We start from the raw sequence: 14,122 nt of genomic DNA on the forward strand, positions 1-14,122 counted from the left end.
TCTAGGCCAGGCTTGCATTCATTTACATTTAGATCGCTTTATTGCTCTAAACCGAAGACTCAATCTCATTGTTTTGGTAGCTTGGCTCCTTTTGATGTCACACTGACCTTAAAACACCGATGGTTTTCTGTACAACTCAAGACCATAAGACGCCAGAATGGAGATGGAGAGTGGGAGGAGGGTCATGGAGGAGGTGATGCAATGGCCTTTTAGCCAAGCTTAAAAGCAAGACAATTGTACTGGGAGTTGGAAGATAGAGAAGGGAAGCACGTGGAGGGTTGAACTGGATGTAATGTGTGTATCTTCCTCGACCGATGTTAGGAACATAGGAACAGGAGTAGGCCATTCAGCCCCTCGTGCCTGCTCCGCCATTTGATAAGATCATGGCTGATCTGTGATCTAACTCCATATACCTGCCTTTGGTCCATATCCCTTAATATCTTTGGTTGCCAAAAAGCTATCTAGCTCAGATTTAAAATTAGCAATTGAGCTAGTATCAATTGCCGTTTGCGGAAGAGAGTTCCAAACTTCTACAACCCTTTGTGTGTAGAAATGTTTTCTAATCTCGCTCCTGAAAGGTCTGGCTCTAATTTTTAGACTGTGCCCCCTACTCCTAAAATCCCCAACCAGCGGAAATAGTTTCTCTCTATCCACCTTATCCGTTCCCCTTAATATCTTATAAACTTTGATCAGATCACCCCTTAATCTTCGAAACTACAGAGAATACAACCCCAATTTGTGTAATCTCTCCTCGTAACTTAACCCTTGAAGTCCGGGTATCATTCTAGTAAACCTACGCTGCACTCCCTCCAAGGCCAATATGTCCTTCCGAAGGTGCGGTGCCCAGAACTGCTCACAGTACTCCAGGTGTGGTCTAACCAGGGTTTTGTATAGCTGCAGCATAACTTCTGCCCCCTTGTACTCCAGTCCTCTAGATATAAAGGCCAGCATTCCATTTGCCTTCTTAATTATTTTCTGCACCTGTTCATGACACTTCAATGATCTATGTACCAGAACCCCTAAGTCCCTTTGGACATCCACTGTTTTTAACTTTTTACCATTTAGAAAGTACCCTGTTCTATCCTTTCTTGATCCAAAGTGGATGACCTCACATTTGTCTACATTGAATTCCATTTGCCACAGTTTTGCCCATTCACCTAATCTATCAATATCACTTTGTAATTTTATGTTTTCATCTACACTGCTTACAATGCCACCAATCTTTGTGTCATCGGCAAACTTAGATATGAGACTGTCTATGCCTTCATCTAAGTCGTTAATAAATATTGTGAATAATTGAGGCCCCAAGACTGATCCCTGTGGGACTCCACTAGTCACATCTTGCCAATGTGAGTACCTACCCATTATCCCTACTCTCTCTTACCTTGATGATTGGCTGTTAGTATATTCAGGTTTTATTTAACCCATAATAAATCTGTAAGCATTTGACTGCGTGTGAATTAATTCTTGGTGTAGAGGCACAGGACTGCAGCCTTTGTCTGTAATATTTTAAATAATTCACATTCCTAGCAAGAGAAGGAGTTCCTACTGGTGCTGCACCAAAGCTGGTCTTACGTGGGGTGCTTATGCAGTCAGTTCCCAACGCATGGGTCTTGTGCATCCTTAGGAAGGGTATATTGGCCTCGGAGAGAGTGCAGCACAGATTCACCAGAATGATACCAGGGCTAAAAGGGTTAAATTATGAGGACAGGTTACATAGCCTAGGCTTGTATTCCCTTGAGTATAGGAGATTAATGAGTGGTCTAATTGAGGTGTTTAAGATGATTAAAGGATTTGATAGGGTAGAGAGAGAAGTCCAAAACAAGGGGGCATAACCTTAAAATAAGAGCTAGTCCGTTCAGGGGTGATGTTAGAAAGCATTTCTTCACACAAAGGATTGTGGAAATCTGGAACACTCTCCTAAAAAGCTGTCGAGGCAGGGGATCAATTGAAAATGTCGAAACGGAGATTGATACATTTTTGTTAGGCAAGGGTATTAAGGGTTACAGAACCAAGGCAAGTAGATGGAGTTAGGATACAGATTAACCATGATCTAATTGAATGGCAGAACAGGCTCGAGGGGCTGAATGGCCTATTCCTGTTCCGATGTTTCTACTGTGTTGCTGGTCTTAGCAAACCTGGGAAGTTTGTATCGGGGTTGTTGTCGGATGAGAGAGACCTGGAGGGTCGGAGACCGGCTACACAAACATCCCCTGTAAGGCCATCGTAAAAGCAGCTAACAAAAAGAAAAAACAGGCCGTTAGAGACCCATCAGTTATGCAAATTCAGGAAAATTGACCAGGGCCTTTCCAGCAGGGATCCTGATTGAAGTCTGACTCAGCTACTTTTAAAATTGAATGCGCGCTTCAAAATGCTGAGAAGCACACAAATGCTGCATGTGTAAGCAGGCTGTTTGACTTGGACTGTGAGCACAGGTCTAGAGGAGCAAGTTTACAAGCTCCAAATAAGAAGAGAAGCAAGAAGGGATTTCCCATCACCTCCCTTCCCAGAGAAGATGGCATGGACCAGACGCCCAACAAAAGCAGTCAAGGCAGAGACAATCAACTCCCTAAAGTCAAAAGGGGCCCAATACTGCAAGTCAGAAAATATCAGTTTGTTGAGGGAGGAACATAGGAACAAGAGTAGGCCATTTAGCCCCTCGAGCCTGTTCTGCCATTCAGTGAGATTATGGCTGATCTGTGACCTAACTTAGCCCCATATCCCTTAATACCTTTGGTTAACAAAAATCCATCAATCTCAGATTTAAAATTAACAAATGAGCTAGCATCAACTGCGGTTTGCGGAAGAGAGTTCCAAACTTCTACCACCCCTTGCGTGTAGAAGTGTTTCCTAACCTCAGTCCTGAAAGTCCTGGCTCTAATTTTTAGGCTCTGTCCCCTAGACCTAGACTCCCCAACCAGCGGAAATAGTTTCTCTCCATTTACCCTATCAGTTCCCCTTAATATCTTGAAAACTTCAATTAAATCACCCCTTAATCTTCTAAATTCCAGGGAATACAACCCTAGTTTGTGTAATCTCTCCTTGTAATTTAACCCTTGGAGTCCAGGTATCATTCTAGCAAATCTACGCTGCACTCCCTTCAAGGCCACATCCTTCCTAAGGTGAGGTGCCCAGAACTGAACACAGTATTCCAGGTATGGTCTAACCAGGGCTTTGTATAGCTGTAGCATAACTTCTACCTCCTTGTATACTAGTCCTCTAGATATAAAGGCCAGCATTCCATTAGTCTTTTTGATTATTTTCTGTACCTGTCCATGACATTTTAATGATCTATGTACATGGACCCCTAAGTCTCTTTGGACCTTCACTGTTTCGAGCTTTTCACCATTTAGAAAATACTCTGATCTCTCCTTTTTAGGTCTAAAGTAGATGACCTCACACTTGCCTATATTGAAATCCATTTGCCACAGTTTTGCCCATTAACTTAATCTAGTAATATCTCTCTGTAATTTTATGCTTCCATCTACACTGCTTACAATGCTGCCTATCTTTGTGTCATCGGCAAACTTGAATATGTGGCTCTTTATCCCGTCATCTAAGTCATTAATAAATAAATGTTGGCCAAGACACCAGAGAATTCCTTGTTCTTCTTGGACAGCACCAGCGGATCCACCTGAACAGGTCCGTAGATTCTTGTCTCATCAGACTGCATCGCTACAGTACAGCACTCCCTCAGTACAGTACCAAAGATTATGGGCTGATGCCCTGGAGTGGGGCTGGAACCCACAATCTTTGGACTCCAACTAATCAACTGAGCCAAGCAGACGCTAGATCTTTCCTTTTAAGAGCTGCTTTGCATATGAACATCACTTTTTGCCCACTCCACAGGGCGAGCCCATCACACAGCATGATCCCATCCAGGGAGGCCCAAGGATCATGGAACAAACTCCCCCCTCCCAGCAGAAGAGATCCTGTCCAATTTCTTGGCCCATATAGGTCTGGACCCTCTGACTAGATAGTCTACCCTTATATATTTCCAGCAGGGACCGCATTATTACTCAGTACTGCAGAAAGCCGAGAGGAGTATAGAAAGTGCAGGGGTGAAATTGAAAAGGAAATTAGGAAAGCAAAGAGAGGGCATGAAAAAATACTGGCAAGTAAAATTAAGGAAAAATCCAAAAATGTTTTATAAATACAAAGAGAGCAAGAGGATAACTAAGGAAAGAGTAGGGCCTATTAGAGACCAAAAAGGTAACCTATGAGTGGAGGTGGAAGATGTGGGTATGGTTCTTAACGAATACTTTGCGTCTGTCTTCACAAAAGAGGGAGACAATGAAGAGATTGTAGTTAAGGAGGAGAAGGAGTGTGAAATATTGGATGGGATAAACATAGTGAGAGAGGAAATATCAAAGGGTTTAGCAAAGTAGATAAAGTAGATAAATTGCCAGGCCCGGATCCCAGGCTGCTGAGAGAAGCAATGGAGGAAATAGTGGAGGCTCTGACCATCATTTTCCAATCCTCCCTGGCTACAGGCGTGATGCCGGAGGATTGGAGGACTGCTAACGTTGTACCATTGTTTAAAAAGGGAGAAAGAGATAGACTGAGTAATTACAGGCCAGTCAGCCTAAACTCGGTGGTGGGCAAATTATTGGAATCGATTCGGAGGATCAGCACAAAGTCACTTAGAAAGGCACGGATCAATCAAGGACAGTCAGCATGAATTTGTTAAGGGAAAGTCGTATCTGACTAACTTGATTACATTTTTTGAGCAGGTAAAAAGGAGGGTCGATGAGGGCAACACGTTTGATGTAGTGTACATGGATTTTAGCAAGGCTTTTGACAAGATCCCACATGGCAGACTGGTCAGAAAAGTAAAAGCCCATGGGATCCAAGGGAGAAAGGCAAGTTGGATCCAAAATTGGCTCAATGGCAGGAAGCAAAGGGTAATGGTTGACGGGTGTTTTTGTGACTGGAAGGCTGTTTCCAGTGGGGTTCCACAGGGCTCAATACTAGGTCCCTTGCTTTTTGTGGTATATATTAATGATTTGGACTTGAATGTGGTGGCTTGATCAAGAAGCTTGCAGAAGATACAAAAATTGGCCATGTGATTGATAGTGAGGAGAAAAGCTGTAGACTGCAGGAAGATATCAATGGACTGGTCAGGTGGGCAGAAAAGTGGCAAATGGAATTCAATCCAGAGAAGTATGAGGTAATGCATTTGGGGAGGGAAAACAAGGCAAGGGAGTACACAATAAATGGGAGGATACTGAGAGGTGTAGAGGAACAAAGGGACCTTAGAGTGCATGTCCACAGGATCCATGAAGGTAGCAGGACAGGTAGATATATAGGTTAAAAAGGCATATGGGATGCTTTCCTTTATTAGCCAATTGTGACTGCACCAGAGAGGGTACAGAGGAGGTATACAAGGATGCTGCCAGGGCTGGAGAATTTTAGCTATGAGAAAAGATTGAATAGGCTGGGGTTGTTTTCTTTGGAACAGAGGAGGCTGAGGGGAGATTTAATTGAGGTGTATAAAATTATGCTGTGACTAAATAGAGTGGATAGGGAGGACCTTTTCCCTTAGCAGAGGGGTTAGTGAACAGGGGTCATAGATATAAAATAATTGGTAGAAGGATTAGAGGGGAGCTGAGGAGAAATATTTTCACCCAGAGGGGGTGGTGGGGGTCTGGAACTCACTGCCTGAAAGGGTGGTAGAGGCAGAAACCCTCAACTCATTTGAAAAGTACGTGGATGTGCACTTGAAGCGCCGTAACCTACAGGGCTATGGACCAAGTGCTGGAAAGTGGGATAGCTGGATAGCTCTTTTTCGGCCGGCATGGACACGATGGGCTGAATGGCTTCCTTCTGTGCCGTAACTTTCTATGATTCTATTCTATGATTATTGAGATAGTACCATACAGGACCAAGGGCACCCCTGATTACCTGCAATGGTTTCCGCAGTGGTAGTCAGCAATTGCAACTTGGCCACAAGAGATAAGCTCTCCCAGATACATGACTTTCTATGCCTTGAAGGGGGAGAAATGCCAAAAGGACCCTAGCTGGTGGCAAGAAGATACCCAACAGCAAATGCTTGCAAGCCGAAAATGCAGCAGCACCGAATACTCACCGTAACCGAGCGGTTAAGCCCAAACACTGGATTGCATATCATGTAAAACTGAAGTCAAGAACAATCGAGTTTAAAAAAAAAGAAATGCAGTCCTTTTGCAGGGTTAAGGGGAAAGAGCCGTGGAATGGGACTAATTGGATAGCCCCTTTCAAAGAGCCGGCACAGGGACGATAGGCCGAATGGCCTCCTCCCATGCTGTAAGATTCTAGGATTCTATGATTCAGTGCAGCTTTGTGGCACTGACCTAAAAAGCAGCTGCACAAATGTGGGGGCTGCTTGGTTACAATCAGAATTTGCACACATTCATATCGCACGGAGGTACACTTGACTTGTGTAAAACCGTTTGCCACAATTAGGCACTCGTTAAGCTTCTCCAGACCCTAATATCTTGGTGATCACTAACAGATGAAAAAAAAAACAATCAAACAGCATTCCCTTGACCAGCTTCTTTCTTGTATACTACACACCAAAGCCAAAGAATAGAAACTAAATTTCCCAGCTGGCAGACACCATTTTGAGGGTGGTACCTTTCTTGAAAGAACCTGCTTTTTTAAGCTAAGAAATGCATTAAGGGAGAGAGGACTCCATTTTGTCACATTCTTGCAGGTTTAATAGAGCGATGCATTAATTACTATTTACCTGCACAGCACATCCCAGCATGAGTAACAGCACCTTCTTCATTTCATCCATGCTCTTTCCTGAAGGAAACAAGGTTGGGAAGGTGGGGGGGGGGGTGGGGGGGGGGGGGAAAGAAAAGCTTTAGTAAGAGACACTTCCCATAAGGAAATTGCAAATTTAAGGTTAGTCTTCAGCTTTGGAAAAGTAACCAACTGGATAGAAACAAATTCCAATCCTGATTGCTGCCCAGTGACCTCTGCTGGAAAATAAGTGCGTGGATATCAGGCAAGGAAAAGGATTGGGCTCATCGGATATCAGCCGTGACTCAGTGGCCGTAACACTTTTGCCCCTGATTCAGAAGACTCTGGGTTCAAGTCCCACTCCAGAGACTTGAGCATGTAATCCAGGCCAACACTCCCAATGCAGCACTGAGGGAGTCTTTCGGGTGAGACGTTAAGCCGAGGCCCCATCTACCCTCTCAGGTGGATGTAAAAGATCCCAAGGCACTATGTCGAGCAGGGGAGTTGTCTCCGGTGCTCTGGCCAATATTTAACTCTCAACCGACACCTAAAACAGATTATCTGGTCATTTATTTCATTGCTGTATGTGGGATCTTGCTGTTCCCAAGTTCGCTACATTTCCTACATTACAACAGTGGCTACACTTCAAAAGTACTTTATTGGCTGTAAAGCGCTTTGGGATGTCCTGAGGTTGTGAAAGGCGCTATGTAAATGCAAATCATTCTGTCTTTCTTTATCGGACATCAGCCCCTCCCTGCGATATGGGCTGATCACCTGCCTACATTCATTGCTGAGGCTCACACCTGCAGAGTGTCCATTTGAGTGAGGCACCCCATGGCTGTCGGCACTTCCGGAATTGGAGCCCAGCATAAGTCAGCACTTTTATGGAGAGGAGGAGAGAAAACCAACCAAAGCGGGAAAAAAATACTGCTGAGGAGAAGTCAAACAGCTGGTGGCAAAAAAAAACAAGACAACCCCAAAGAATGGTGATTAGAATCATGGAATGATACAGCACAGAAGGAGGTCATTCTGCCCATTATGCCTGTGCCAGCTCTTTGAAAAAGCTATCCAATTAGTCCCAGTCCCCTGCTCCCTCCCCATAGCTCTGAAATTTTTTCTTTTTCAACTATATATCCAATTCCCTTTTGAAAGTTATTATTGAATCTACTTCCACTGCCCTTTCAGACCACGCATTCCAGATCATCATAACTCGCTGAGTAAAAAAAATTTCTCCTCATCTCCCCTCTGACTCTTTTGCCAATTACCTTCAATTGGTATCCTCTGGTTACCCTTTAAAATGGATTATGGAAACATTGGCAGGATGCAAAGAAACATACTTTCAATTAAGCTGCAACAATACTTTAATCGTTAAAGAAACTTAGTGGAGATCAAAGCTCTTAACAGTTTAAGAAACAGGTTCTGTGCCAGTCACTGATGCCAAGGATGAATTTAGTTGGGCGATATTACACGTTATTTATTTCAGTTAGCAGGAAAGAGTCTTTGGATGAACTATAATGAACTCCAGCAAGCTGCAGTATGGATCACAACTGAATTCCCACACCCTTCAGGGGACAAATTACTGAAACCACTTTCCCTGCATCATAGTTCAGTCCCATTGTCTATTTTATTAACTAATTCACCATTACAAGCCTATATATGAAGTGTGGCCACAATTCTTCTCTCCCTTCCCCCCACCTCCCAATATAGCAGCTTACATTCTTGTGGTGGATGGTATTTCCATTGGAAGCCATAATTTAACAAGATTCATACTGAGCTTGTATAAACTTGGAGATAATGAATACTCTCTGGATGGTTTGGTGCTGGCGAGGCTGAGTTGGGGGCAGGGATGAAGGGAGAACTATCTGCGGTGATGGAGTGGGGGGGCGGGGGGGGGGGGGGAAGAGTTAGAAGGCCAGGGTTAGTTGGAAGGCTCATTTATAAACCATCTATTGTCTCCCAGAAACATCCCAAAGGGCTTCACATATGTTGAAATGCTCAGTGACTATTGATAATGCAAGCAAGCTTGACGGCCATTTTGGCATAGCAAGCTCCCACAAGCAACAAGATGAATGACCAGTTGGTTTGTTTTTGGTGGTAAGAATGCTGGTCAGAACAAAGCTATTCTTTGAATTAGTGCCATGGGATTTTTAACATCCACTTGAACCACCAGAACAGACAGAGGGCCCTGGTTTTAATGTGTCATCCAAAAGGCAGCACCTCTTGCAATATAGTCATCCTTCAGATTATGACCTTAAACTCCTTATAACTTGAATTCAAAACTGAACCAAAAGCAAAAGTGCTATCAACTGAGTCAAGTTGACAACTGAATAATAAGAGATGTTAGAAAGAAACAACTTGCATTTATATAGTGCCTTTCATGACCTCAGGACGTCTCCAAAACGCTTTACATTCAATGAAGTACTTTTTGAAGTGTAGTCGCTGTTGTAATGTAGGAAACACAGCAGCCAATTTGTGCACAGCAAGATCCCAGAAATAGCAAAAAGACAAACTATTTCACTGATGTTGGTTGAGGGATAAATATTGGCCAGGACACCAGGGAGAACTTCCCTGTTCCTCTTCTAAATAGCACGTGGGATCTTTTACACCCACCCGAGGAGGCAGATAGGGCCTACGGTTTAACGTCTCATTCGAAAGACAGTACCTCAGACAGTGCAGCACTCCCTCAGTACTGCACTGAAGCATCAGCCTGGATTATGTGCTTAGGTCGCTGGCGTGGGACTTGAACCCACATCCTGCTAATTTAGAGGCGATGGTGCTACCACTGAGCCACGGCTGACGCGTGGGATAAATACACTGCTTCATTAACTCTGATGCCCAAAAATTATTTATGCAGAACTTTCCCCGACAAGGTTAATTGGATGATCCATGGTAGAGCAGGCCAGGTTGAGTCCATCATAGGGTAGACTGTAATTGCACTGTGGAAGGAGATTAAATAGAAGGGATTGACTCCATTATAGGGTGCATTGCTAATAGGCTGTGGAAGATGATTAAATGGGTGGGGCATTGTAAATGATGGGGTAGGTTGTAGGCCATGTAGGGAGTGGTCTTGAAAGGTAAAAGGGCTTTTCTTGTCCCATATTTTCTTATGTCTTTATCCCATCAGCCAATTCTCAATCACCACAGCAAATGGCATGTTGGCCTTTATTGCAAGAGGGTTGGAGTACATGAGTAAGGAAGTCTTGCTACAGTTGTATAGAGCCTTAGTGAGGCCACACATGGAGTACTGTGTACAGTTTTGGTCTCCTTATCTAAGGAAGGATATACTTGCCTTAGAGACGGTACAACAAAGGTTCACTAGATTAATTCCTGGGATCAAAGGGTTTTCCTATGATGAGAGATTGAGTAGACTGGGCCTATACTCTCTGGAGTTTAGAAGAATGAGAGGTGATCTCATTGAAACATATAAGATTCTGAGAGGGCTTGACAGGGTAGATGCTGAGAGGCTGTTTCCTCTGGCTGGACAGTCTAGAACTAGGGGGCATAGTCTCAGGATAAGGATTCGGCCATTTAAGGCTGAGATGAGGAGGAATTTCTTCACTCAGAGGGTTGTGAATCTTTGGAATTCTCTACCCCAGAGGACTGAGGATGTTCAGTCATTGAGTATATTCAAGGCTGAGATCGATAGATTTTTGGACTCTAGGGGAATCAAGGGATATGGGGATCGGGCGGGAAAGTGGAGTTGAGGTCGAAGATCAGCCATGATCTTGTTGAATGGCAGAGCAGGCTCGAGGGGCCGTATGGCCTAATCCTGCTCCTATTTCTTATGTTCTTATGTAGAATCGTGGCAGGAGTAACCCCTTCGGGTCTGCCACAGTATTTGTGCACTGAACCATAGAATCATACCCTCCTCCCACTGGAAACAGTTTCTCCCCATCTACTCTATCAAAACCCCTCATAATTCTGAACACCTGTATCAAATCTCCCCTTAACCTTCTCTGCTCTAAGGAGAACAACTCCAGATGATGGCAAATCTGGGAATTTCTAAAACTGAAGGGTAATGCTGCGCCATAGAGAGGAGGGAAGCAGTTTCTATCCTGTGATCCACTCCATTCTCAACACCAGCTGTGTTGTATGGGGAGGTGTCTGCCACTTGTTTGGCAACCTGCCATGCAGTGTATGGAGGGGAGAGAAAGAAGACCAATTTACAGCCTTATCCGAGAACATTAATTCTATACAATTACAACTTTTACAATCCCCAACCTTGGGTGTCATCCAATAACTACCTCTTACTTTAACCTCTTATTTTTTTAAAAAAAAAACTTTCCTCTAGTGTGTCCTGGAGCTTCACGCAGATTTCTCAATTTAAGAAAAGAACATTGTTCAATTTTCATATAGTATTTTCTAATATGGAAATGAAATCGGTGTAAAAAGTTACATGTTCTGTGAAAAGTTGTTCATATCGGTTTTTGAAAATGGCTAAATTCAGGATTTGAAAAGAAACTGCAAATGTTGTAAATAGGAAATAAAATTCATCAGTTTGCAGCTGATTCTACTCTTTATTCCTGCATCACATCAGTGACTACACTTTAAAAGTACTTCATTGGCTGTAAAGTACTTTTGGACATCCTGAGGTTGTGAAAGGCGCTGTGTAAATGCAAGTCTTTCTTTCTTCAACTTCCTCTCGCTGTTTGGAGTACCTGTTTACTTCACCCTTTCTCCTCTCGATCACACCACTCAAGAGATTGATTATCTTTCATTTTTCACATCCGAGGACCAAACACTAGAAACGTTAACCTGTCTTTCCTCTTTACAGATGTCGACCAACCTGCTGTCTACTTCTAGCATTTTCTCGTTTTAGAATTGTTGCTTTTCAAACTTATAGATTTGGTATAAAATTATACACAATCTCACCACGGCTTTGGGTACCTCTCACCAACTCAGGAAATATTGCCACAGCATCCAAAATATATCTTGCATATCAAGAGGTGAAATTGGTGCTGCCAAGCCTGTACGTACTCAATTCCATTTGATTTAGATCGTAGCATTCTTTTTCCTGCATCTCATGGACCCACTCTCGTTCTACAAGTGTTTTAGATATTACTGAAGTACCTGCACTCCCCACTCTCCGGAAGGCACCAACTCTGGCTGGATGAGCAATTCCACCAGCTCGACTAATCTGTGGTATCTCACCCAAAGTAGGCACTCATCGTGTGCAAAGCATCAACTGGTTTTGAACCATGGGGGAAGAGATAACCACAGTCAAACCTCCACATCTACACACTTTGCAGGAGTCGTCACTGTTTAACATCACCCAGAGTTGGTTTTCTCGTCCCTAGGCTTGGGATAGAGAGGCCAATCATAGCATACCAATTGAGATCAGATAACCCAGCATGACCAGGCATTGATTCTGGGACCTTTCTGGCCTGTTTAGTTTAATTCCACACTTGATAATGTATTTACTGACCAAGTCATTGGTATATTTTACTAACTGAGATCATTAGAAGAAACTCTTCACCAGTCTGATCTCCCTCACATCGTTAAGGCCCGTGCAGGAAGAGGCAGTGCAAGATAAAATAAGGAGAGCAATGGGGTGTGAAAGCAGTCTTGGTCGGAGACTAAAAGCAAAATACTACGGATGCTGGAAATCTGAAATAAAAACAGAAAGTGCTGGAGAATCTCAGCAAGTCAGGCAGCATCAGTGGAGAAAGAAACAGAGTTAATGTTTCAGGTCGATGGCCCTTCGTCAGGACGTTCTGCTGAGCTTCTCCAGCATTTTCTGTTTTTATTTTGTCGGAGACCAATCCTCAATGAAATATGACACAAGGTAATTTGCACCTTACAGTGACAAAATCTAACTTTTTGCATTAAGTAGTTGATTGGAAAGGCTTTCAACCAACTATCCTGAAGCTTGCTCAATTCAAGTTGTAAACTTGCATATTGAAGAAGCAACATTAGTCCATCCGATAGCTCAGTGAGTAGCAGAGCCATGTAGCCCTGAAAAGGACCAGCAACGTTCCAGGTTTCATCCCTGATCTGGGCAGTTAGCTGAAGTCAGCCAGGATGCAACTACTGGGCTCCGCACCCTTTGATTAGGAGGGGGAAAAGTCAAGACTTCCTGGTCACTATCCAGTGACTCCTGCTGGTAAGTGCACTTATGTGTGAACACTGGATAAGGACAGGATTGGGCACGCATGTAACACCGCCCTCCCCCACCTTCCCCGACAGTTGAAAAGCCTGACTGCTCGAGTGGCTATTCTCTGCATAAACCTCGACAAAGTACGAGGAGGGTGAATGTTGGCCTGGGATCCACACCCAGTAAAGAGGGAGAATGCAAGAAAAGGCGTGAGAAAAAGTAAGTGTAAAAAGGGACCTCAAACAGTATTAGGACATTTCTACTCAAATCTTCAAGTGGAAGAAACACAGCTTTGAAAGTTTGATTCCTGCTCTGCTCAGTTCCCAAATGGGAAAGCACAGAACAGAGGCTGCAACATCTCCTCGAGACTGGGGCATTGGTGAGGGGGGGGGGGGTGGAGGAAAGAGAGAAAAGGCAAAATGTGAAGTCAGGTGCTACCCACCATCTGGTGAACTATAGGGCACACTGCCATGGCTCAAACAGGTTGGGCACCTGCCTGAAGGGAGCACACGTCTGAAGGGAGAGCTGAAATCAGCCAAGAACTTTGAAACAAAACAAAAAAAATGTTTTAAAGTTTTTTTTAAAAATGGATACGAGACCCACCAGTGAAGTGTATTTCATTGTTGAATCATTTTACGTTCAGTTGTCAGAGGAAGTTGTAATTTCAAAAAGGTTAAAAAAGTGACGAATGGAAATTTTCTTACCACTTCACTTAAATCCAACATTTACAAAAACAAAAAGAGTAGGGCTAATGTTAAACTAACAAAAAACATTCACCGCCCCATTGAGGTACCTCACAGTACAAACACTCCTAACTCTCAATGGATTCCCACCCTGCAAAACAAATCATCGACAGCTTCATTTTTTTTTAAACACAGTTTCCCTTTCGCTGATAGAAATACACCCAGTTAGGTCAACTGGTTTACTTGGTTTTGTAATGATGGAGAGGAAGTGTTTATGGGTTGAAGGATTACCCCTTTAAACCTTCTGCTAAATCAGCTCCCAAATTCATGAAGGAAAGTTAAGACTTTCTGCGTACAGCTGGGACAGGGTTATCCCAACCCAGCAGCCTATTCAATGTGCAAAAGGACATTAGCCAGATGAGTGCATTTTCAGGCACCCACTGCAAGTAGTTTTAAAGAACATCGTGGGATAATGCAGCTTGTAAGTCGTTGCTGGCACGTATTTAAGGGCTGGGATCGGTTACGATAATGTTTAATAAAAGGAAGCGTATCAGCACGACGGTTAACAAAATTGAGGAGATTTGGCAGTCAGGAGGCTTCCTGCACAGGTCAAACAACA

The 14,122-nt window shown here is 43.5% G+C and overlaps 1 protein-coding gene across 3 annotated transcripts in view; it reads right to left on the minus strand.

Moving 5' to 3' along the window:
• ccdc88c (coiled-coil domain containing 88C) overlaps window positions 1–14,122 on the minus strand; it is a 290,680-nt gene that overhangs the window by 144,951 nt on the left and 131,607 nt on the right. For all 3 annotated transcript variants that reach the window (XM_067992076.1, XM_067992075.1, XM_067992074.1), the window contains exon 5: window positions 6,728–6,786. In XM_067992076.1, coding sequence (XP_067848177.1) covers window positions 6,728–6,786 — 59 coding nt within the window. The remainder of the gene's footprint in view (window positions 1–6,727; window positions 6,787–14,122) is intronic.

The sequence above is a fragment of the Heptranchias perlo genome, chromosome 10, assembly GCF_035084215.1.
Source record: "Heptranchias perlo isolate sHepPer1 chromosome 10, sHepPer1.hap1, whole genome shotgun sequence".
Taxonomy (NCBI): Eukaryota; Metazoa; Chordata; class Chondrichthyes; order Hexanchiformes; family Hexanchidae; genus Heptranchias; species Heptranchias perlo.